The sequence below is a fragment of the Limulus polyphemus genome, unplaced genomic scaffold, assembly GCF_000517525.1.
Source record: "Limulus polyphemus unplaced genomic scaffold, Limulus_polyphemus-2.1.2 Scaffold941, whole genome shotgun sequence".
In the NCBI taxonomy this organism is placed as follows: Eukaryota; Metazoa; Arthropoda; class Merostomata; order Xiphosura; family Limulidae; genus Limulus; species Limulus polyphemus.
The window spans coordinates 190292-215253 of record NW_013666551.1 but is presented as its reverse complement, the minus strand read 5'-3'; the positions used below and the strand labels follow the sequence as shown (position 1 = coordinate 215253).

At 30.8% G+C, this 24962-nt stretch overlaps 1 protein-coding gene across 18 annotated transcripts in view; it reads left to right on the top strand.

Moving 5' to 3' along the window:
• Positions 1-24962, top strand: part of LOC106461353 (rho GTPase-activating protein 190-like) — a 196619-nt gene that overhangs the window by 163631 nt on the left and 8026 nt on the right. For 15 of the 18 annotated variants that reach the window (XM_022388263.1, XM_022388264.1, XM_022388273.1 and 12 more), the window contains 4 exons: positions 329-464; positions 1111-1338; positions 3598-3846; positions 18261-18358. In XM_022388263.1, coding sequence (XP_022243971.1) covers positions 329-464; positions 1111-1338; positions 3598-3846; positions 18261-18358 — 711 coding nt within the window. The remainder of the gene's footprint in view (positions 1-328; positions 465-1110; positions 1339-3597; positions 3847-18260; positions 18359-24962) is intronic. The other 3 variants (XM_022388280.1, XM_022388275.1, XM_022388274.1) reach the window with 2 other exon arrangements.

Below are 24962 nucleotides of genomic sequence, written 5' to 3'. Positions count from 1 at the left end.
TTTAGTTTTTAAGTGGCTTATATTGATGGTTTTTAAAGCTTTATATATTACTATTTAAACTTTTTAAAGAGTTTATTTTAGACTTTACCTACCTGGTTGTATTTTGGTCAGTATTTTTTGTGGTGTTGAATCTTCTTCAGTTTATTAAATTTGGAAGTCTAGAATACCCTTATCAGAAATTATTTTCAAGAAACAAGGTGTTTCATATAGTAAAACAGAGTTTCAGCAGTTTTTTTCATAAAGTGTAAAAAAAATATATAGATAATAATATGTGTTTTGACAGATAGTTTGTTTACCAGGTGATGTTTGACTTTCCATTTTATGATAGGACACTGTACCCTTGTGTGCTACAGATTCTAGTGAATATGCTTATGCTGTAGTTCACAATGCTTTACCTGACAGCAAGCCTCACCGAGTCAGATCCTTGGGACGCAGACATGGGAATAAAGAAGCTTTTGAAAGAGGTAAGAACATTAGTCTGTAGTAAGGTGGAATATACAAATATCAGTTTTCTGAAACTGAACAAACACTGCTGCTGTCACATCTTCGTTTGCCATTTGTTTTTGTCAGTATAAGTAGATTATTGTTGAATAAAAAGTAAATGTTGCATAAGGTTTTTGAAACCTGTCTCAATTATGTGTTACCTATAATGAGTGTGTTTATACTATATTCATAGAGCTGTACTTGACAGCATGCTAAACCAAGTCAGGTCCTTGTGATGTAGGATGAAAGTGTTCCTACTGAGAAAAACTAGTTAGTTTATATACCATTTACAGAAGTTTAATAATGTTTAATATCATTTCAATTTTTTTTTCCTTGGATATTTATAGTTTATTACTGTTACAAAAACGTTTTGATGAAGTTCTGACCAGTGTTCATATTGTAAAGAGGGGTAGGCTAAAAGTTTAGGTGAAAAATTAGTGGTACTTATTTTGAGACTTGAGCATTTGAGTGGTAATTTCAAATGTATAGGAAAAATGGCTTCAGTAGATAACCTGATTTTATTGTATATTAAACATGAAGCTGATGCATAGAAAATTGTTTAATAAAGAGCTATAACTATTAATCAAAAATTCTTATTTTTAAAAATGGAAGCTTTTTTCCCAACAGCTGGCTCTGACTCAGACAGTGATTGGAGTTCTCTAGAGCGAATGCACAGAGATGTTCATAGTCGAGTGAACCGTAAATCTACTCCTTACAAGAAAATGCGCAAAAAGCGTGGTGTTCCTGTTGCCCCACCTCGTGTTCCATCTTTTGAGGGACCAGCTCCCCCACTTCCCCCTCTTCCTGGGGGAGAGAGGATGATGGGCACCAAGTCCCTCAACCCACTAAATAAAGGTAGCACACAAGGCTGTGTAGATTGTTTATCCCCTTTTGCCCTGTTCCAGTTGCATGCACATCTTGGTTGATATCAGCTTGAGTTTTGGTTTTTGTCTTAAGTTTGATTTATTTTTTATTTTAACCAGCATAATTAGACTTCCCCTCTGAAACCAGTTTGAAGTTCAGAAGAGAATAATATGTATTGACTTTAATGAAAACTCACACAACATTTGGGTGGGCTTAGTTGCTGATGTGAGGACTTTTAAAGTCTTTGTAATTGTTTTAATCCAAAGTTTTTTGTAAACTGGTAAACTACCTAAGCTACTTGCCTGGGATGTTGTCAAATTAGATAACTTTAAATCCAAATTACATCAAATTAGTCTTGATATAATAATTTCTTTGAGACTTAATATTATGGTATGAAGTCTAAATATTAGACTTGAGAAAAAGCATGTCCATATTATTATAAAACCTGCTAATATTATATTGCAAAAGTTTGCTAATACCTAGAACAGTGATCTTTGCTGACATAAAGACAGTTTCAAACTGAAAGTTGTCATTTTTAATTACCACTGATTTTTACTTAATTGCTTCTCTATGTTATTAATGGCATTTAGTATCAGTAATGCCTTATAATGATTTAAACTGCAATTGGCCTTTTTGTATATGTATACATATTTTAATCTCTCTTTAAACAGAAGTTCGTACTCTATGATCCAAGACATTCAAGTATGAAATTATCACCTCTTCTTAGGTATTATACTAGAACATATTTACTGTATACTTCTCACATGCTGGTCTTAATTTTTTTTTGCATGCTTTATTGGCCTTTGATTTTGCACAATTTATTTTGGCAAGTTTTGAGAATGTGCATAAATTATCAAATATGTATGTGTAGTATAAGAAGATATTTGTCATATCTTTTAAATATAATCTTTCATATACAATTTAATATTATGAAGTTATTTTGTATATAAGCTGTGTTATTATTTGATTACTACCTATAGAAATTGAAGATTTATTTTTAAACTATTTGTTTTAAGAAACACAATTTGGTATTTGAACTTATAAAGCCTTTATGTGCTATTGACTATAGAACTTTTAGTTTTGCTCTGAAAACTGATGTAATGATTCCTTCAGAAGGTGTGGCCATTTTCTTTGATTTGATTTTTCAATTTATCATGTAAGATAATTGTGTGTGAATTCAATCTTGACCTGTGGTCACAAGGCTCCCCATTTTAAGTTTAGGCTACAAGATTATCAAGCATACTTGTTTAAACTGGTGTCAGATTTTTCCACTGTTACTTTGGGTTTTGTCTAGCTGAGTTGTTTCTAGTTGTGGAAAGCAAGTGTCAAGCTGACCTAGTTTGTGATATTCTATATGACAACAAAATAATCTTATTTTTGAGGTTTTAAAGTTTAGTGTATTAAAATTTTGAGCCACAAGATTCAAGAAGTATTGGTCTAGATGTTTTGCTATGTGAATTGGAAAAGTGAGCATCTTTACATCTTCAAAATAAAGTATGGATTTCCTACACCTCTCAAAGACAAATCACTGTCCTGTTGTAGTAGAGTCAAAACACACGTAGAACTTAGTTGGTTAACTTGTACTGTCACTTCATTTTTGGATGAGTACCAATTGGGCACTGAGGACTATTGTTTGTGTAATTTATTCAGATATTGAGTTAGTACTTTTGAATGACATTTTCAGCCCCAGACAATAAACTTGCAGACTGCACCTTCACTTAAAAACAAATGAGACATTTTTGAAAACAATCAATCAAGAACTGAGTTGTACAGATTTACTGATACATTGTTTCTTTTGAGAAAATTCAGAAGTCATCAGTTTTAATTAGTAAGGCGCTTAGTGTTTCTGTTTATATAATTTGCCAAGAAATGCATAAAATATGCAACTCCCTTGTTGTACCCTCATATAAACTTCAAGGAAAATTGTAGTCCAGACTTTTTGTCATATATGGAAGCTCTTGAGTATTTCAATGAAAAAAAACAACATAAAATCAAAAGGATCAGCTCTAGCACTTATTCTTAGCTTGGAAGTAAAACCCATTTTGATTTTCAGCTTAAGTTAATTTAGTCTGGGGCTGGAATTGTTAGATATTTTAGTTAGTTCTTAATTTTAAAAGTCATGCTCTCTTTACGGTAGGTAGTTTTTTTGTGTTTTTATTCAGACTATAAGATCCAGGATTTTTAAAAAGTGACTGTACTTAGAGAGAGAAAAACAGATTAAAGTGCTTCAATGCATGACTATGTTTACAGTACGTGGAAGAGGGGGGAAGTCCCCCTCAGATGACAGTGACTTGTCAGATGATGAGGAGCCTTTCTTCAAAAGCACCCCCCGTCCTAAATACAAACATAAGCGGTCATTCCGCTCAAGGCGCAGGAAGCAACAACTGCAGGCTCTGCAACAGTCACAACTACTCCCTCAGCAGCAGCAACCACCTTATCTTGCGGGATCTCTCCAGTTCAGTGCACTAACACCCGATAGTGACATTTTCTCTCTCTCATGTAAGTCTTGTGTTTCTCGTATCTTGCTTTCTTACACTAACCCCTCAGTTATGAGACCTGGGGACTTCAACTTGGGCTTTACTAGGCATGTTTGCTTTCAGCTCTCGTATATGTTTTGTCTTTATTCTTAACCAGTAAGAGAAATATTTCTTCTCAGCAACTTGTTGGCTACTTATTCTTTTGTGTGTATGTTTGTGGCAACACGTGGACATAATATTTATACATTTTCAAAACAGGAACTGCTTATGACTATGTAATAATACAATATTATATGACATATTTCTTGAAATTCACCAGAATGAATTAACATAAAAAATATTCAGATATAACATCTTTTTCTTTTGAAGGACTTTGGCAAGCATATCAGTTTTATCAATGTAAAAATATCTTTCCATTTTTAGTATGTTATTTTAGTGTTGGCATAAAATAGCAGATTTGTTATAGCGAGTCCAAGTGAATAAATCTTAGGCAAAAATAATGCAGTACATATATATGTGTGTGTTGATGTGTTTTTTAGTTGATAGATAGTGAAAACATATATTCAAATTTAGGATGAATGAAGTTAAACTGTTTTAATAAGTTTGATAAAAAAAATATAACTATTCATTTGTGTATGTAAAAGGTGATCATTTGACAAACAGACTTACTTGCATAGTATTTTGTACTTCTAAAAAAGATTTCAAATTACCCATCTTTTAAAACAATAATAACAGACTAATGAAAACCTGCTGAATTTTGAGAATAGGAAATAGGAAACTAGTTGAATCCTAGAGATGCATTCATGAATACACATTATTTGTATTGATAGTTGTGTCATCCAAGAAGTTCAGATTTATTGACTTTATTTTCTGTTGTTGTTAACAAAACAAAAATTATTTAACACTACATGCTCCAGTTTACAAATCTGAGATATGTATGTGATTTGTGTCATAAATACAAATAACACTATTTTGAAAGGTGATGTCCTAGGTCTTCAATACATCTCTTAATATTTACCTTGATTTTTTTTAAAGATTTCTGGGCAGAAGTAGTGATTACTACAATCATCAAAATAAAGTATAAAAAATATGTGCATGAATATCAATCAGTTTTGAAACTGAGTGGATATATAAACATAGAAATTGCTAATCAAGAAAAAAAATATTACAACTCTAAGATGTAAGTATGTTTTACAACAAAAAATTTATTTAAAAAAGTAAATCAGTTGATATAGTTTTTTGGAAGATGAAACTAGATACTAATTTGTATGTTTATACTAAGTTTCATGGAAGTTGGTTAAGTATTTACACTATTAGAAGTTAAACAATCAGTGGATGTCAGTGGCATCCTACTGATACAGAAAGGTTGATATATGTATTTCTTGTAGCTTAAGCTGATGGTACCTGGCTACTCTATCAGAGAGAAGGTAACATTGCTCTCATCATATTTCGTTGTAAAAATAAAACTAGTGGGTGAAATTGTTTGAAACTTGACAATAACTTTTCTAAAAGTATGTAGTTTCAAAAGATTAAAATTTTTATTTTTTATACTATTATTAATAAAAATTCATTATTTCATGTAGTTATTTGCACTTGAACTCTAAATAGTTCACCTTCAAGGTGATTTTTATGTGAAGTATAAAAATACTATTTTTTATCTTACAGTTTTCACATTTCATTTGCATAATCTCTAGTACCTCATAAGTAAATATCAAACGTTTTTTAAGGTAAATGTTTATATTTTATTTTCCATTTTCTCTTCTATATCACTAACTATTATCATTAATATACAGTACAATGAAATGTTTAAAATTAAGAAATATATATATGTACATACCTTTCAACTCTTCATAGAAATTCACTAGAATAGTCTTCTTTGTCTCATATGCATAATTTCACATCTTTGTCTTTTCACTTATAGTTTATTTTCCTTTCAAATTCTTTGTCTTTCATAATTTATGCTGATACATCAACTGATGCCTGTGAGGCTTTATGAAGTAATTTAAAACACACATAATACATAATTAACTAAATTATGAAAGTAAGACCTAAATACAATTTAGCTGTCTTTCTAACTATAGTATATTTAGGTAAGAAACCACTGTAAATACTATAGTCAATCAAGCAACCAACAATACTAACGGCAGTTACATCTACTACAATATAAAAACTGTGCACCAATTTGAAATTAATCATTGGTGGAGCACAGTGCAAACTTAGTTCTTTCTAACAACTATTTATGCTTGTGTCAACTACCTACATGTACATTGTAGATATCAAGGCAAAGTATAAAAGTTGGATGTAGCACCCATCAAGGGTTGGAAAATTTCTATCTGTTTCCCAGACAACCGAACTGCATGTCAACTAGATCAAACACACCATATTTACTGTTTAGATATTCATGTACATTGCTAGCTTATGTGGCTTAAGAGTGAATCGCTGCTAAAGTTGAGATTTTTCATGCTGGGTGGATCACATGACACCAAAGCTGGAGTTTAAGTATATTTTGAGAACTTTCTTTTGAAACAAATCAATTAAAACTTAGATAACAGAAAAAAGTTAGATTATAACACATTAATAATGGTAATTTCATTGATATATATTGATAGTAAAGTGGTTTAATTAAATTTGGAATGTTACACAGTACCATATGCGGAAGGAATTTAAAAATGATGCTGGGCACCATAGAGTTAACATGCAATGCTAATATAATTTTAAATATGGAAAGGCAAAAGAATTGTTTGTGGCAAGTAAAACACGTTTTTCTTTAATGAAAGATAGTTACAAGAAACAAGAATGTTGAATTTAAGTTTTACATGAGAAATGTTTATAATCTCTAAGTTGGTGAAAAAGAGATCAAATTTACTCCATCTTTATCTAGAGGTAATTTTTCATATGATGTATTATTATTATTTTAGGTTATCTGTTTTTAGACATGTTCTGTGTGGGTATTATGAGTCATTGAAATATGTTTTGTTTTAGTGAAATGTAATGTTTCTTTTGTTGCTTCACTGGCTAGGTAGTGATTTTATAAATACTTTGCTACTCTGTGCATTTGAGGCTTTATCTATTCTATTGGTCTTTTGCTCCAATAATCTTGTATATCTACCACCAGACCTACCTTGTACAACGTAAAGTAATTACTAGTTTATTAGAAAACTATTGGAGGGTAAATTACTGACTTGTGATTCTGATAATGAGAAGATTAGAGTTTTAATAACAAAAAATATATTTTCTATAAGTATCTGATATCATTCAAAACTCACAGAAGTTCAGTATTATCTTTGCAAAATTCCATTTGCTACAAATCTAGCAGCAATGAATATATTGGCAAACCAAAAAAACTTTTAACTTTCTTAGTTTTATTTCAGTATTATTTTTTGTAATAACGGATAAAATGTGAGAACAAACTTAATTTAGACTGAGATTAAGTTGACCATTGGAAATCAACACGAGTTATGAATGCATTTCTTGATTTTTTTTTTTTAGGTATCATATCTGTGATATGCAGACAAAATAACCTAATTATTAAGTATTGTTAGGTATTTAGCCAAAATATGCCCCTGCTAGTATAAAATGTTGCCCACTGTAAAGTACGGGTACATAAGAAACTCATATTATTATCAAAGGGGTTAATAATTAACAAATAAGTTTAATTAACAAGTACTGTTAACCTCTGATTACATGTTAATTTTAAAGTTGGTTTTTGGAGGTTTAATTTGTGAATTAGCAAGAAAATTATAAGATGGGAAAATTAGAAGTACTGATAATTATTAGACGTTAACATGAAATACAGACAACCTTCTTTAATTTTTAAGATTTTTGTAACCCAAACTCTTAAATTAACCAATAGCGTAGTTTGCAGACTGTACTTTGGAAATCAGTTTTGATGTGTATGTAGTTACTTGTTGTGAACAACTCTGTGTTTTTCAGATGTCTTGGTTAGTCAGAAGCAGTTGTAATTTCGGGAGAGTTTTTACATCAGTCATATCACAACAGTAGCAAAAAATTGTGTATATAGAGTTGTGTACATTCAATTTATTATTGGGGTTTAAAACATTTTGAAAAAAATAATTTTTTGATGTTTCGGAAATCTTTTAGGAACAACCATATATTGCTGTCTAGTTTATGCAGATCAACCAAGCTTTGGTGCTGTAAGACAGAAATGCAGAGAGGGGTATTCTCAGTTTGTTGTGTAGCCCCATCCTCTTTACATGCTTTCCAAAGTACAACAGTCATGCATAGACAACAGTTTTTCAAGGCATGTTCAAGCACACTAAATGCACAGAAGTCTGTGGGAGAAATCTGCTACTGATATAACATTAATTTCCATTTGTACAAGCATCTTATGGAGGAACTGGTATATTGATTTGGATGTGTGGTTAGATTCTTTGTTGTGATCATGATATTAAATCCATATAAAGGAGAGATGTCCCCTTAGTATTATAATATCATTGTTAACACATTGGGATGATAATATGCAGACTTGACCATGTCATTTTTGCCTGCCCTTTGGATTTTTAACATATTATAGCTGTAACCATCAAAAATGTGTTGAATAAAATTTTATAGCATGATTAGTGTTTTTTTTTTAAATTGTGTTACTGGCAAGATGCTTATAATTTGCAGAGACTTCATTAGGAACCTGCTTTGTGTAATGTGATGCATACCTCCATTTATCACATGCCAGAAAGCTCTTATACATTTTTTTACTTTGTCTTCTGTTCAGTCATATGCTTAGGGAAAAGCTTGTTTACATGGTTCTTTTATAGACCTAAGTTTATGTGAATTGTATACAGTTCCAAGGGAGGTTCTCACTTTAGTAGCATTAAACTGCTTTATTCTTGAGTTTCTTTCTATGACAAGCTGTTTAACATTTTCTCTGTCTCCGGTGTGAAACTGGTAACCTGTTTTTTTTCCCAGCTCTAACCATGTGTTCCCATGCTTTATTGATGTGTGTAAAATACTAAAATTTCATGCTTTGCATACATTTATAATTACAGAGTGGAAGAACTTCTATGTGGATAAATTTGCATTGTAACCCTCTATAAGGGTTAAACTGTAGGTACCATCTGTACTTGCAAATCAGAAACTTCAACTGAAATGCAATAAGAAGGTTAGGAGTTTTAAAGTACATAGCCACAGGCTCTGTGGATAGCTAGAAGCAAGATGATTAGATACACAGACTTACCATAAATCATAAACAACCTTTTTTACAATACCAGAAATAACTTTGAGGAAATCAGTTTCATTAAAAACACTATTATAATACTTATTGATGATAAAATAAGACATCATAAAAAGAAGAATATTGGTTCCAATTTTCAATAGTTGTATTTTTGTTAACTTGTGTTTTTTATATAATGCAAAATTAAGTAAATATATATTATCATAAATCATTATTATTCTATGACTGTGTCTGTATCCTTTTTAACTATTAGGAGTACTTGTATCCTGATAAACATTGCACCTTTAAAAATATTAATTGATTTGAAATTATTCAGTGATATTTTGTGTATGTAAGATTTATGTATGTTCCATTATTTTGTTCTCAGTTAAGGTGTATGAATAGTCTTGATTAGTTTTACTGTTTGTATCAGATTTGAATGTACATAGGATATGTAGATATTTGTATGTGTGGAAAGATTTGTTAATTTCATAAAACAATGTCTCAGTATATATAATTTATGTAAAATAAGAATTTTATAAATAATACAAAGAACAAGTCTTTTCGATGGAAACTTTGCCCACTTTTTTTATTTACATATAACTATTCCACAGATGTTGGAAAACCACAAAAATAACCAGAAATTATTTTAATCTTATCTGTAAGTCACCCTTAAAGATGTTACATTTCACATATGGTATAATTAATTGTTCCTATTCCATCTCCTGTCATTACCTGATTTATTGTGTTACTGATGTATGCTGCAGCATTCTGAACACCTTCAGATATAGAAGCTAATTTATGAACCTGATTTTGCTCCATTTGAGTCTCAGGAACCACATTACTGGCATAGCACCTCACTACTCTTGTTCTTTTTAGACAGGCAATACCATGCTAACATAGGTGGGGAACTGATTCTCATATGAATCCAGAGCAAGTACATCTTTCTTGAAACATAACAGTCCATCCTCATATTGATACTTTTGTGTGTATGATATCACCTCTTGTCAGTGACCACTAACAACTATGGTAGGTCCTAAGTTGCATCACTTGCTTCATTGTCTTTTCATTTGCAGTTTGGTCAATACCGTGTTCAGTAGCTTCCACTTATTTTAGTACGTGACCAAATGTTCTTTGTAACATCCAACACACTTGTAATAGTAAGCCTTGAAAGATGTTAGTTACATCATTTGTGCAGAAAGAATTACATCAGGGAATTTTCTTTTAATTTGTAAAGGAGATCCAATACATCACTAACTTTTCTATCCACAACACCCACTTCATACGTTTGCATCTAGGAGCAAGTATTTTAACATTTTAGATTATGTGATGAGTAATTACTTTATCATTATTTGTTACATCTGTAAGATTGGAACCAATACAGTGTACTCATTAGTGGATGCACCCATTACTGGTTTGACAAGTAGCCACTTCTTTTTGCATACTATAATTTCTCCTCTGGAATGCACTCTCGTGACTTCTCTGTACTTATGCATTTGTCACATCTAACACTAGAATGGTAACATCATTTTTTCCTTCTACCAAAATGTCTCGTAAAAGAGGACTGTTATAATTACACATTAACTCTTGACAACTAATATTTAGTAAGTAGGTGTATATTAGGCTTCAAATGATAGTGGGCTCTGAGAATAATTATAGGACTAACTATAAATAAACAGTGTCTCATTTATTTACTTTTCTTCAAAATTAAAACATGTTTTGACTTTTTCAAATAAAAATATATTATTAGGGTACTAGGCCTGCTTACCTTAGTAAGAAATTTAATTTTCTTTTCTGTTAACTGTAGATAATCAAACTCTATACAGCTAAAAATGCAACAAAGTCTTTGCTGAGAAATATTCATGTAGTTTGTCCTTGAAGGAGGAGCAGGTTTTGTGATTTCACCACTTCTGACTATAAATCATCAAAAACACAAAATAAACTGACAAAAAATTGTTGGTTACTTACGACCTGACCTTTTAAAATGTTGTCAGGGTGGACTAAATAACAGTATTTTTGATAACAGTAATAAATTTATATATATATAATAAATATACTTTTATTTTCAATAAACTAAGTTCTTTTAATAAGTGCATTGTTTGAATGTGATGAACTTAACATATTCAATAAGTAATGATTTGAGTCACTGGAATATTTTGCCATCACTACCATACTGTCTAAACCTAATAAGGTTTAATTCATGTCTTGTCATTGAAGAAAATAGTGAAAACTTTCAAACAAATATATTCTAACACAAGAACATTTTCAGTAATAACAAAAAAATTTCTAAAGAAGCTATAAAAATATTTCAAGATTTGTGGTTTATTTCTATTTGTTTTAAACTTCCTAAAAACCATATATTACTTCTCACATATTTTTCTTCACTTTACATTGATGTAAACAGTTTATAATGTGTTCTGTTGAATGATATTTAAACTTTGCTTGTACCTATTTCGGAAGCTGAATTTCATTAGCAGTGGTTTAATCACCTGCTGTGACTTAATGAAAGGGTGGGAATTGAGAGTTTGTTATAACAAAATTTAAAGAAAGAGAAGGGAAAATCACTTAAGAAACAAGACCTCAAAAAAGATATTCTCAAGGGATGACAGGCTCTTAGCAAATATAAACCTATGCTAAACTCTGGAATTGTGCAGAAGTGTAATGTTGAATATTTTTTCATTTTTATTTATTAATTACATTAAATAAATGTTGCAAAATATCAACTATAAAACATTTTTCAGGAAAGAACTGTTGAAATATAGGTATAACTATTAGTTTTACTTAAATTTTGAAACCTTATATTTTGCTGTGGACATTTGAAAGCTACTCATCAGTTCAGTAAGGGTTAATGGTCTCTTCATTTTTTTGCTCCAAGTATTAAATATATTGATCAGCCCTGTAGGCCCAAGGTTTTTTGAATTTCATGAAAATGTTTGATAAATAAACCAGTCTTGCTTTATCTTCCAGACATGAGAAAAATTGTCTTGGATAGTCTAAGAAGAAAGTTGAACCTTTCAATCTAGCTCAAGGAAATGTGCAGGAACCTTGCCTCACAATAAACAGTGTGGAGCAGTCATCAGGTGTGTTTACTAGAGAAAAGCAAAAATGCTGGAATTCATTGGCTTTGTTTTGGCCATCTTAACAGCTTCTTAGACATTTTCTTTGTAGCTAGTTTGAACAGAGTTCAACATTGCAAGTGTGAAATAATACTCCACTTAATCTACTAGTTACTGACTTTGCCTGTTCAGTTTCTTTGTTTGATTTACAGAGCAGAAAATCTTCCACCAGCTTATGCTAAAATTTGTATCTAACATAAGCAAATTATCCAAATCAGCCACATCCACAGTGTCATAAAGTTGCAGAGTAAACCACAGGCTATTCTGCAACTGATTCAATGGCCGTTGTTTGCCATTTATAACCATTTCAATTAATCTGCAAGACATTATACTGTCTGATAATAGAATCAAAGCAAGTTTGTCCCCCAGTAATTCAGATACCACATCTGTAGTAACTTGTACTATTAATTCCTTTGGAACCCTGTGACTTACTCAAAAAGAAAAAAAAAAGTGCCTTGAGGGCCTTCATATTTGCTTGTTACAGTATGAATTACTAATTTCCTTTTTTTCAATTCTTGTAACTTTCTCTTAAAAATGTCGACAAACTTATTTTTGTATTGCTGCTGTTTTGCCTTAAGATTTTGCTTGAGAAGATGTGAATTTAGTGCATTAGTAGAGCACGTTTCACAACATAACACACATTGTGGCTGTGGCTATTGTCAGTTTCTCCAGTCCACACGAGTCACATTTCAATGAATATTTCATTATATTTTTTGTTTTGTATTTTTTGTCATGTTGTTTACACTGTTTGCCCTTTTCACATAACATCTGATATTAACAATAGAATTTGATTTAACAGTTTTGTGGTTAAACATTTCATCAGTAATTTGAAGGCCAGTAGAGCTTGAAGCCATTTTTTTCATACTTTCCTTTAGGCCTATGTCTGTGACTTTAGTGATAACACTTGCTCTTTTTAGCCACCAATCCATATATTAATGCCACCCAAGGGCTTACCAGTATGTCTGCAGACCTACAATGCTAAACACCGGGTTTTGGTACATGTGGTGGATACATCACAGATAGCCTATTGTGTAGCTTTGTGCTTAACTACAAACAAACAAATAATCTATATATTAATACTTTGAAGTATTGGAGTAAATAAAAAACTATATACAGAACTTGTAAGTATTCTTAAACAAGAATTGAAAGAATGAAATGCAAACTATGACAAAGTATAAGTTAATAATGAGCATGTGTTGTTAACTGTTGATAAAAATAATAGTGATAATAATAATAAATGCCATGGAGCAAACTGACGAGTAGACTGTAGTGTTTCCAAATCATCACACCAGACAGAAGAGGTAGGACACAGATGAACACAGTGGTTTCTTACAAAACTAACAGTTGATCAGGTGTTACATGGTGGCTGAATGATTAATATTTGTTAATAAATGTAAGTTATAAGAAATTATTTATTACATTGATTTCTTGAGTTTTACTCAGTTACTTGATCTTTTTTCTTTTACATTTTTCTTTATAAGCATATATTAGAATAAATGGGTCTATTGTTTTTGTAAGCTACTCGCATACCCATTTACCATCATTTGTTTATACCTGGAGGTTACTTGGACTACAGTTTGGAAATCACTGCTTTACAGTAGTTTTCAAACTTAGAATTGTGGAAAAAATTCTGTTGGATAATCCACTCTATTCCACCTCATTGTTTTTGTGGTGGCACATGTTTTCTTCAAAAGATCAGTTACATTCATTCCATTATTGTCTGTGGTCTTTTATATCTGCATATGTCACCTGACATGGGTCAGGTGGAAAATGGTTTTGTCCAGATTACTTTTTAAAACTAATATTCCAGTAGGAATGATACTACCATGTATGATAAATACTTGGATTTGTGCTTCAAATGGAACAACAGTTGATTATCTTTTGGGCACATAGCATATTTATCATGACTGTTGCTGGTTTAGTCTTAAAAACTTGTAGCTTTGTAAAACCTGGCTTACTTGAGGATGAAACGTGGAATGTAACCTGGATCATTTGTACTAGTTTCACTGTCATCTGCAGGGGGTTATTAGGTACACTGCATTTAGCATAATAGTACTGTTGATGACATTTGGTGCAAGTGACATCATTTTCTGCAAAAGTTTTCTATTTAAAGGTAACTTTTCAGTTTGTTGATACATAATTATGATATGTGCCTTTATCTTTTCAGTCCATAATTCATATGGTATGTGACTTCTAAGTCATATAAACTACTCAGTAACCTATGTGGCAAAACATTATTGGTTTTATAAGTACCAAAGTTTCTTAGTTTTATTGTATAGTGTAATTTCCAAAGTGTAACCACATGATTGACTTACTGAGCAAGTTTCGTTGACTTTTCTGTAAGGTCTGCATAAGATTAGTGTATATGCTCTCCGGTTGTTTTTTGAAAGTTGTACATTTGTGTCACAGGGTAAGATGTACGTTTTATGACAAAATAGTTAGTACCATCTGCAAAAAATATCAAATTTTGATGATTTTCACATCTCGTAATGAAAAATTACATTCTGAAGACAGAATTGTTTCTAAAATGATGCTCACATTAAAAAAAATTATGCAAAGTAAGGAAAATGACTATGACCTCAAAATGAATAAAACTACAAGTAGGCATTCATAAGATTTGATACTTGTGATAAAATAAAGATGTGGCATTAGACAAGTTTGTTTGTACAAATATACCCTATGTTTAGTTTTGTTATTGGTGAAACAACTTCTAGGGTAAATATTTATTTTTGTTCATCACTTGTAGACAAAATTTGTTCTTATAGATCCTTGTTCTTCAGCCTTTTGTAATTGTTTTTATTATATTGCAGATTGTTTTGAGATTTTAATGTTAAACTTCATTACTACCTTAAATGTTTAACTTCAGTCAAGTATTTAATTTTACCTTGTAAAGAATAAAACCTTCTCATGAGAGTAATTTGTTATAAAGTTGATGTTATTGTCATTGGTTTTTGCACAAAAATTACATTAGGTAAGTGAAAAATAAAGTTTCTTCAGTCCTGGAGGACAGGAGATTGGTTTGATGTACCTGTAATGTAAGCTATGTTTTAAAATTGTAAACTTGTATCCATTTTAAAATCTTTTGATATCCCTAATATATGAATTTAATTTTTACGTAGTTGATAAGTATGTAAACTATACACGTTACGTATATGTAAAATACATTTCATTTAGTAATACACCTGTTATAATTTTGTTCTTTAAGTATAAGGTATCCTGATGTTGGTACATAATTGTGCCTGTACATATACAACTTGATATGCATCTTACAATGTTACAAGTGTGCTACAGTACCATATACTCTACTTAAAGAACAAATGCATGTTCACATAAGGTATCCTGATGTTGGTACATAATTGTGCATGTACATATACGACTTGATATGCATCTTACAATGTTACGAGTGTTCTACACATTTGTATGAACTAACTTTTGGTCAATGTTTAAACTATGTAGGAATTATATTCACATGAAACATGTTGTGAAAGAGGTTATTTTTATGTATTTAAAATACATACTTAATAAATATTTTGTTACATTAAAAAAGTAGTGTGTGTTATGTTGTAATATCTGGTAAGTTTTGTGATCTAAACTCATATGAGACTCAGTTAATTAGTTAAGTTTTTAAGAACCAATAGTATGATTATGATAAAATCATATTATTTCCATTGAAGCTTTTAATTTGCTGTAAATTAAAGGTGACCCAAACATATAAGTTATTTTCATTGATTTTATGCCTGACCTGATTGTGCTACTGTATTTCTATATTTAACTTTGTTGTTAACAGCTTTTAGAAATTTTATTTTTGGTTTAGAATTAACTTATGATACAGACAATATAATATGATTATTAGCACCTAACAAATTAAAAAAATGCAATACAGAAAGATGTTCATATGCTAATGTAGTCATGGAATGATTTTGAAAATTCAGTAATTGCAAGACAAACTAAAACCACTCAAAATACGGTTTCAGTTTAAGTGGGGGGGGGGGATTATCTTTCAGATGGCTGTATAGTGAATATTAGAAAATACTGCAAGGATATTTTTATTTATAAAAATATTAAGTAACCTTTCCATGATTTGTTGTTCAAAGTCAGTCAGATGATAATATTAGAACAGTCATTTGTGTCGAGCTTTTGCCAGAAGAATAATGATTGACTGTATAGTTATTATATCTTGAGGTGAAACAAAAAATGATCTTTATGTATTCTTTACCTCTGACATCAGAAAATATTTAGCTTTTTTAAGCCTAATTCATAGAATGATAGATTTCATGTAGTAGACAATTTAGAATTTAAGGGATGAGAAGGTTTTGTTGTTGTTATTTACTAAATATTAATAAAATTTTTAGATTACTGTAATAAGCATAGTGTACACGTTTGTATCATACATTTATTTTATTGTGCATGTAGTTTATTCATGGCTTTCATAGAATGTGTTACTGATGTAAAGAAGCTTTTCTTGAAAAAAAATGTATAATAGATTGTGTTATTTTTAGTGCATGTCTTATGTATCTTGTATTTTTACATTGGACATCTTTTTTTTTCTTTTTTACTTAAAAGGTATTGTTATGTATTATTATGTTTGTAGAGTTGTTACTGTTTGTTTATGCTTCTTTGAATCTAATTTTTAAACTGACTTTCAGATTACATATTGTCTGATGATATTGGTTAGATCTTTTGTTTATTCCAGGTTAATTCAGTGGTTAGCTTCATTTCACTAAGGAAATTAAAGAGAAAAACGTTTTCTAAATGAAACTAGATGCTTTCTAAATACTAATGTTCTATTGATATTAAGAACAACAACATGTTCTTAATTTCTTTCCTTATTATAAAATAATAAGTTATTGGTGGTATTTTTTTCTTTTAAGAGTAGTATAATAATGCTTCTTTGGATATATATATATATATATGTTGGACTAATCCTTTTGGTAAAACTCCACAAGCATATCCAGAATTCCATTAACTAATGCTGTCTTGTGATTATGTTAATATGAAAAGTTATCTTTAAAAAAAAAAAAATTATTTATATCTTTCTACATGTGTACAGTCTATGTGATGTTAAAAGATGTTAAAATTATCCTGTCATTTTCTTTTGGATATTTTCACCTTTGTTAACTCAGATACTGCTAGTTTTGGATATCCTAGTTTAGACTTGGCAATCTGAAGAAGAGAGGCATCAGTCATTATCTTTTGCTACATTTGATGTTAAGTATGATAATGTATACTTTTACTGTAAACCAGGGACTTAGCCAGAATTCAGAAGTTAAATGTTGTACCTTTGCCATCAGGGGGATAATTTAAGTGAAATTTTGTTGTTGGTATCAGGAAGTCAGTTTGTTCACTTGAGAGAATTTAAGTTGTGATATTTTTAAGCCATTTTCTGAATTAGTTATTTGCTGAGAAACAATTAACTACGTTTCACTATTTTTTGTTAACCCAAACAATCCCAGTGTATATATCTCTACTAGTGAACATAACCAAAAACACCATACATATATATGTATAAACATTGCAGCTGATATACTTGTTAATGCTGTCAGAAATTTAAGAAATTACAGTGATTAAGGTTGAAATGGAGGCAAATTTTAACATCAGTCACCATACAAGTAATGTAAAAATATGGGTGTGTTGCCATAAAACTAACCAAATTATCCTAATCCTAGTGAACAAGACAAGAAACATGGAAAACAATGAGAACAAATGGTAGCTGTTGACAGATTTTAAGCCATCAAAATAATGTCTGGCTGGCTAAGTCCATGTTGTAAAAATCTGTTTAGTAGTCTTAAAAGACAAGGCAGTGTGAGATTATTTAAGAAAATTAGCTATTAAGCATTTAGTGGGGAATTTTTTTGGTCTGTTTTAGGATTGCATAAATGTTGTTAAAATGTATTACTACAAAACTTATTCATTATTACTTCATGTAATAATTATGAGTGTTTGTAATTACTGTTAAGGTATACAATGTGGAATTATGTTTTAGTTATCAGTTAATTATGGTCTATCTCTGTGTATCTGATATGAATTGTTTGATTTTACTAAAACTCTACCTGTAGATGTTCCTGTTAAATGGATAAAATACGGGTGCTATAGGTAGAATACTTGTATGGCAGTTAAATGTAAGAGTTTTTTGTTTTTTTTTCTTATTATTAGCAAAACTCAAGATTGAAAGTTCTCTCTGTATGCCTCCTCCAGATGAAAATTCAGGATATGAGTTGGTATCACCAAAAGATCCAGCAGTAATGATGCGGGTGAGAAATGAGTCACTTATTTATGCCTAATTATAATAAATTATTAGTTTAACAAGCAACCTATGACACAATGACAGAAAATGTTACTATTTGGTAGGTGGTGAGGTATCCATTGAAATTTGAAAATTCAGAAGCTTAAGAGTGATGGTTGTGTAGGGAATGATCCAGGGATCATTTTTGCTGTGCTGTTTTCTTTGATCTGAGTAATTGTTAAGGTTTTCTGTTCTGTTAAAGGGACAACCTGCATGCTATGGTCACAAAATTTCACCATTATTTTAATATTTCTCTTGCCTCTCTTCTTTGTAATATTCTTTCATATCACTCATAAAGTGTTTGTATTCCCTGTTTCTTACCTGTTCTTGAACTATTATTTTTCTGCTCTCATCCCTATTTGAGGGCAAGTCATCAGGTGCATCCTTAAGTTTACTACTGCTGTACACAGACATATACTTCTCTTTTCTGTACTTGAAAGCACCGTCTTCAGTGAAGATTCTCTGATTTCTCTTATGGCTATCATTTTGAGCAATTGGTGTGCCATCATGATCACTTCCATGCCTGCTACATTTAACAACTCAGATATTTTGCTATTTTACATTTGCAGGTTATTTTTGATTCTAACTTTCTCTTTAACTCGATAAGAACAAATGTTCAGAGATTCTGGCTTGTTTTCTCATCAGTTCCTCATAGGTTTTATAGAAAGTTTGGGAATGGTGAGTGTTCTATAGATAATGTACAACAATGCCATGACCACTGTCTGATTAGAGTAAAAAGTTACCCAACTCTGCTGACAAAAACTGAAATAAACCTGATGTTACCCAATTATAGGTCAGCATACAGCTCTGGATTATTTATAGAATAATGCACATTTCTGTAGATATTCAAAAAAAAAGACTAAATGCTGGCTATGGTTTCTACAAAGTGGGAACCTTTTAGTAAATGTGGGAAGAATGTTGTGCACAAAAAATAAGGTTTTTTTAGTCAAATGTTTCTACTAAAGATTCCTTTGACAATTTACTGATTTGGTCTGCATGAAAAGTGAATTTCATGATAGGAATATTAATACTTATTTTCAGTTTATTGTTTTCATATTTCATTTGCATAAACTCTGGAGCTTCCCAGGTGAATATCGCAAGTTTTTTTTCTATAACATTGTATATTTTTACCTGCAGATTTCTGTACTCAAACAGTATACTAGATTCTAGGGTCTTTAAAGACATAATTTAATTATAATGAAAAGAATGATTGAAAAACATGAAATAAATTAAGTAACACAGTTCTTTTTTTTCATGTATTGACCATGAAGTTACAACTTATATTTATAGTTTAAAGCTTTATTCTTTTATTTAACATGTTTTCTGTTTTGTTTTATTTTGCCTTATGAAGAATTAATCCCCCTGGACAAAGAAACAATAAATCACAGTGTGAGCCATTACATGGTTTCCAAGCAGACATTAACACCAGATATGAGAATCGCACATACATGCAAAGCTCTTATTATATCCCAGTAAATCAATAAGCTTGGAGGGAAATTTACAATATGGCATAGTATTATCTATAGTATAAGTAATTTGTGCCAAACTTGAGATATCAAGTGATAGAAGGAAAACTATCTAAAATAGGGAATTTGGCAGATGCATTATGGGATACAGAGACACCTCTTAAAATTAAAATATATATTAAAATTTGAATTATAAACTATGTTTTTGTGCAAAGTTTAATGACATACACTCATAATAAAATTTTTAAAAAATTTGTGAGAAGCACACTTTGCAACTGAGTAGAAGAATAACACATGTTCAGTAGACAAATTTATAATTTTATTGTACTATTATTTTGTTAAATACAATGACATTTCAATTACCATGTATTAAATACATATGTATATGTTATTACTGTTTATTCATAAATGTTTAAATTTTATTTTATCTTTTCAAACATTAAACAACGAATAAAAAAGATGTACATAGAAATGATGATTTTTAGTATTTATTATGGTTTGAAATCTACTTGCACTCAAGAAGATGTGGTCACTCAGCCTGGTTGACTTTCCAATTGAGGTGAAGACAAATTAGTTTTTGTAAAATTTAAGATAGGTAGAGATGAGTAAATAAATGACTCCAAACGACAGAAAGAATGGGAGGGGCTTCTCTGGTAGGTTTGTTAAATATATTGATACCCCAGTACATCAAAAAGGCTTGTTCTAGCTTGCCAATATGTGAAGTTTTGAGTTTCTAGTTGGTTAAGCACTGTTGAAATTGTATGTTAGAAGTAATAAAATTTAAATTGAACAACTTGCATATCAGATGGGTCATGTGACATACAAGAGAGAGTATTGAGCATTCTTTTTAAATATTTGATTTGGAATTAAGAAATTAAATCTTATTTAATATTAAAATCTGATATGTTAACTACATTTTTGATGCCAAGTTTTCTGATGTTAAAGTAGTTTAATACAATTTTGCATGTGAGAAGTCATAACATGCATATCTTGACCCCACCCAGAAACATAGGGTTAATGTTAAGTACCTTCCAGTTAAAATGTGATATATTAGGTTGTCAAGAAATTAATGTCGCATTTTGGAACACTTTCATTAACCACCCCAAAAAAAATGTACATCACATATAATAGTTAGACGAACTGCCTAAACGTCATGTTAGTGTAGCCTATATAATGTGTAAAGTTTAGTATACTCTAATCCCTTATAGTGATAGCATACGATGAGACACACAATCGGCATGTAATGCTGTTTGAATACAAGAAGGAAAACAATGCCTCTGTAACAACAAATAATATCAAATAAGTTTATGGAAATGTTTTGAATGTTCATAAGTCTCAACGATGGTTCAGCAAATTTCATTCAGGTGACTTTAACCTTAAAAACTATGATGGCAGGGGCCGACATGTTGGAATTGATATTGATGCTTTGACTAACCCAAGGCAACACACTTGTGAAATGACCCTGAAATTGCATGTTTCTCATGAAACTATACGTAAACATCTAAGGAATATGGGAAAACTCCATAAAGAAAGTGTTTGGGTGCCTCATGAACTCTCCAATGATCATCGTTTACAAAGTGTGAACATTGCTTTGTCTCTTCCGGTTTGTGAACCATTTTTGAACAGAATTGTCACTGGTGACAAAAAAATGGATTCTCTATGCAAATATTAAATGCCAAAAACATTGGTTCATTACTAGACAAAAACCACTTCTGACCCCAAAATCTGGACTCCATCCATAGAAAGTGGTGCTTTGTATTTGGTGGAACATCAAAGGACTAATTCATTTTGAACTTCTCAATCCACAGGGAACTGTCAATGCAGAGATTATAGTCAGCAACTGGAACATTTATATCAAGCCCTTCATCAAAAATGCCCTTCTCTTGTCAATGAGACAATGCACATCCACATGTGGCATGTTTGACACAACATAAGATTATGGAGCTGGGTTGGGAAGTTCTCCCCCACCCACCATATTCTCCAGATATGGCACCATTAGATTACTATCTTTTTCATTTGCTGCAAAACCATTTTAATGGGAAAACGTATGTAAATGTGGAAGTTGTTAAAGAGGACATTGACATGTTTTTTGCTTCAAAGCAAGTGATTTCTTTAATCAGGGCATTAACAACCTGGTTGTAACACGGAAAAGCATCATTGATAAGAATGGAAAATATTTCATTTAATAAATGTTTTGTTTTGATATATAAGTTGCTCGGGTTTTTTTTCATCTAAAAAAAGTGACATTAATTTCTTGATGACTGAATATATATATCACCACTTTATATCATGGTTATAAAATATCTCAATTAATCATAGAGTTAGGTAACAATCCCTATGTAGGGATGAGTCTGGTTGAAATTGGCAGCTTGTACATTTTAAACGTGGTAGTACACACGCTAGGACATTGACAAAACCTGATCAAAGGAACAGCAGAAAGCCCTTCACTAATTAGGGAGTGCTGTAGCAATCCCTATGTAGGGATGAGTCTGCTTAAAAGTTGTGGCCTGTACCTTGCATATGGTAGTGCATATGCCAGGACATCTGAAAAACCCATCCAATGGGGTAGAGACGAAAAAAGCCCTTCACTAATCAAGTACAAAGCTGCCTCTAAAGTTTGGCTAACCTTCCTTAATGTCCAGAAAATGGGCCATGAAAACATCGAATTTTTCTTTTTTCATTCTTATCTGTCAGCTGTAACTCATAAACCACAGTGTGCCTACAACCAAAATACTTCTTTACTCCCTAGAGTGTGCCTTTTCAAACCTAGAGCAGCATGTCGTCAACTATAGGTTAGTTACGGCACAAAATATATGCAATGATACAGAATGTTTAATTTTGCCCAATACACATATCAATCAATAGATGGCTCAACCTCTGATGTTAATCTACTCAGATTCAACATGTTTTGTAATATGTAAGTTGTATGTTTGTCAGTGAGCATAGTAGCAATCCTTATGTAGGGACGGGTCCAGTTAAAAATGGCAGCCTGTACATTTCATATGATAACACATACACTAGGACCTTCAGCAAAACCCATCCAAAGAGATAGAGATGACAAGCCCTTCACTAATCAAGTACAAAACTGCCTCTAAAGTTTAGCTAACCTTCCTTGACGTCTAGAAAACTGGCCGCAAAAACATTGATTTTCTTTTTTCTTCTTCTCCGTTAGCTGAAACCATGGTCATTAATAAATGAAGTTTTGTGAAATATACACTTGTCCTTTTTTTTTTTACTCAATTCTGTAATTATGGAGTTTCATCAAGTACTAACAGTTTCAAGTATCAGTTATATAATGCAGTTTTATTTGTAATTTTTATGTGTTATTTTATTTTTTATCGAGATTCCTAAATTAGTAATTTAGTGACATAAATTTGTATACCTAAAGCATTCTAAATGTTTGTTGTAGGTGGAAAATAAGCTACCTTTAACATATTAAATGATATAATTGCCTTACATATACAGTACCAATTTCAAAACTGAATTCACAAGAAAAATAAAAGATTAATAATGCTATTAAAACATGTAACAATTGAAACCACTTTTGCAAAACATAAATGAGGTTTCTCAATTAGTTTTTTTTTTTTGTTGCTATGTCCATATATTGTTTTGTAAGAAAATATATCATTTACTTCCCAAGTTCATTCACAAACAACTGTGGTCAACATTAAATATGAATTGAGAAAGTTTAAACCATTATTATATGGTTTGTTTGTTGTTATTTTTTGTGGAGGGAGGGGGATACATTTATTTTTACACTTGCTTTTTAATAAAGTACAAAAATTGTTGTTTTACTTGAGTTAATTGCAGCAAATGAACAGTGAACTGTAAACTTTACCCAAGAATTATTCAAAATTATAGAAAGCTAAAACTTCAAAAAGTGTGAGGAAAAGGATTGGCAAAAATCAATGACCAAAAATCAACATAGTAGTATCCTATAGAAGTACTTTTTATTTTGTCAGGATTAAAATCATGTCAATAGGGTCAACAAAAACAAAATAGTGAATGTTTATATTTTGTCCTCAGAGAGTGCTGTTGTCTAACAAAAAAAAAAAAAAAAAAAAGTTTTAGCATGTTGAACTACTTTTAAGATAATTTCGTGTAGATTATGGTTGTTTGAAAGTACTAATGAAAAAACTAAAGAAAATGGCAGAACTTCCTTATTGTTACCACAGTTTTGAATATTCAAACTAGTTTTTAATAGTAAAACATCTTCAGATATTACTTTATGACATATCAAAATATCTTAAGAAATTCAACTTGAGAAGGAGTTGACTTTTCAGAATCATCTTTGCATAATCAATAACCTTTGTTGTATAAAACAACACCTTCTCTGGCAAAATGTAATTTTTCTACCATTTTGTTTCTGTTGTCTACATTGGCCTGAGATTAGAGTACAAAAATTTCATTTTTTTTTCTCTGTGTTTCAATGAGATACTACTTGAACACTAACTCTAGTATTGACTTTTTATCACTGATCTTGCCAGTCCTTCTTTAGAATTGAGCACTTAACAGGGAGCATAAATTATTTCTTTGCAAAACAAAAACTCCATGATATATTGCTTAGAAACTTAGTTTGTAAGGTTCAAAGAATATTGGAGCATTTTGCTGAAGCTAAATAAAATGGAAGGATAATATGATTCAAAGAATTTGAATATCGGACTAATTCAAATAATCCCTAGCATAGAAATAAATAATAGTTATTATTATTATTAGTTTATTTTGAAGTTTGTAACTTATGGATTAAAAATTATAAATGGCCAGACCCAATTGAAAATTTTTGGCACCAAGTGACAAATACAGTTGTAAAAGAAAACCAACCACTTTATGGCTACTTTAGGAAATTATAGCAGAAATGGAAATACCAGTTGATAATTCAAATAAACTAGTGTTGTTCATGCATAATCAGTGTAGTAATTTTATTTATTATGTTCCAAAATGAATTATCATAATCTGATATTGTAGTATTTAATATGAATATATAATGTAAATCAAAACACCACTTTTTTTGCAATATTTTTCATATTTTGAGTGTTGATACTGTTGCGTCATCGAGATCACGTGACAATTCTCACGCTCTCTTGTTTCTAGAACTATCCCGTATCT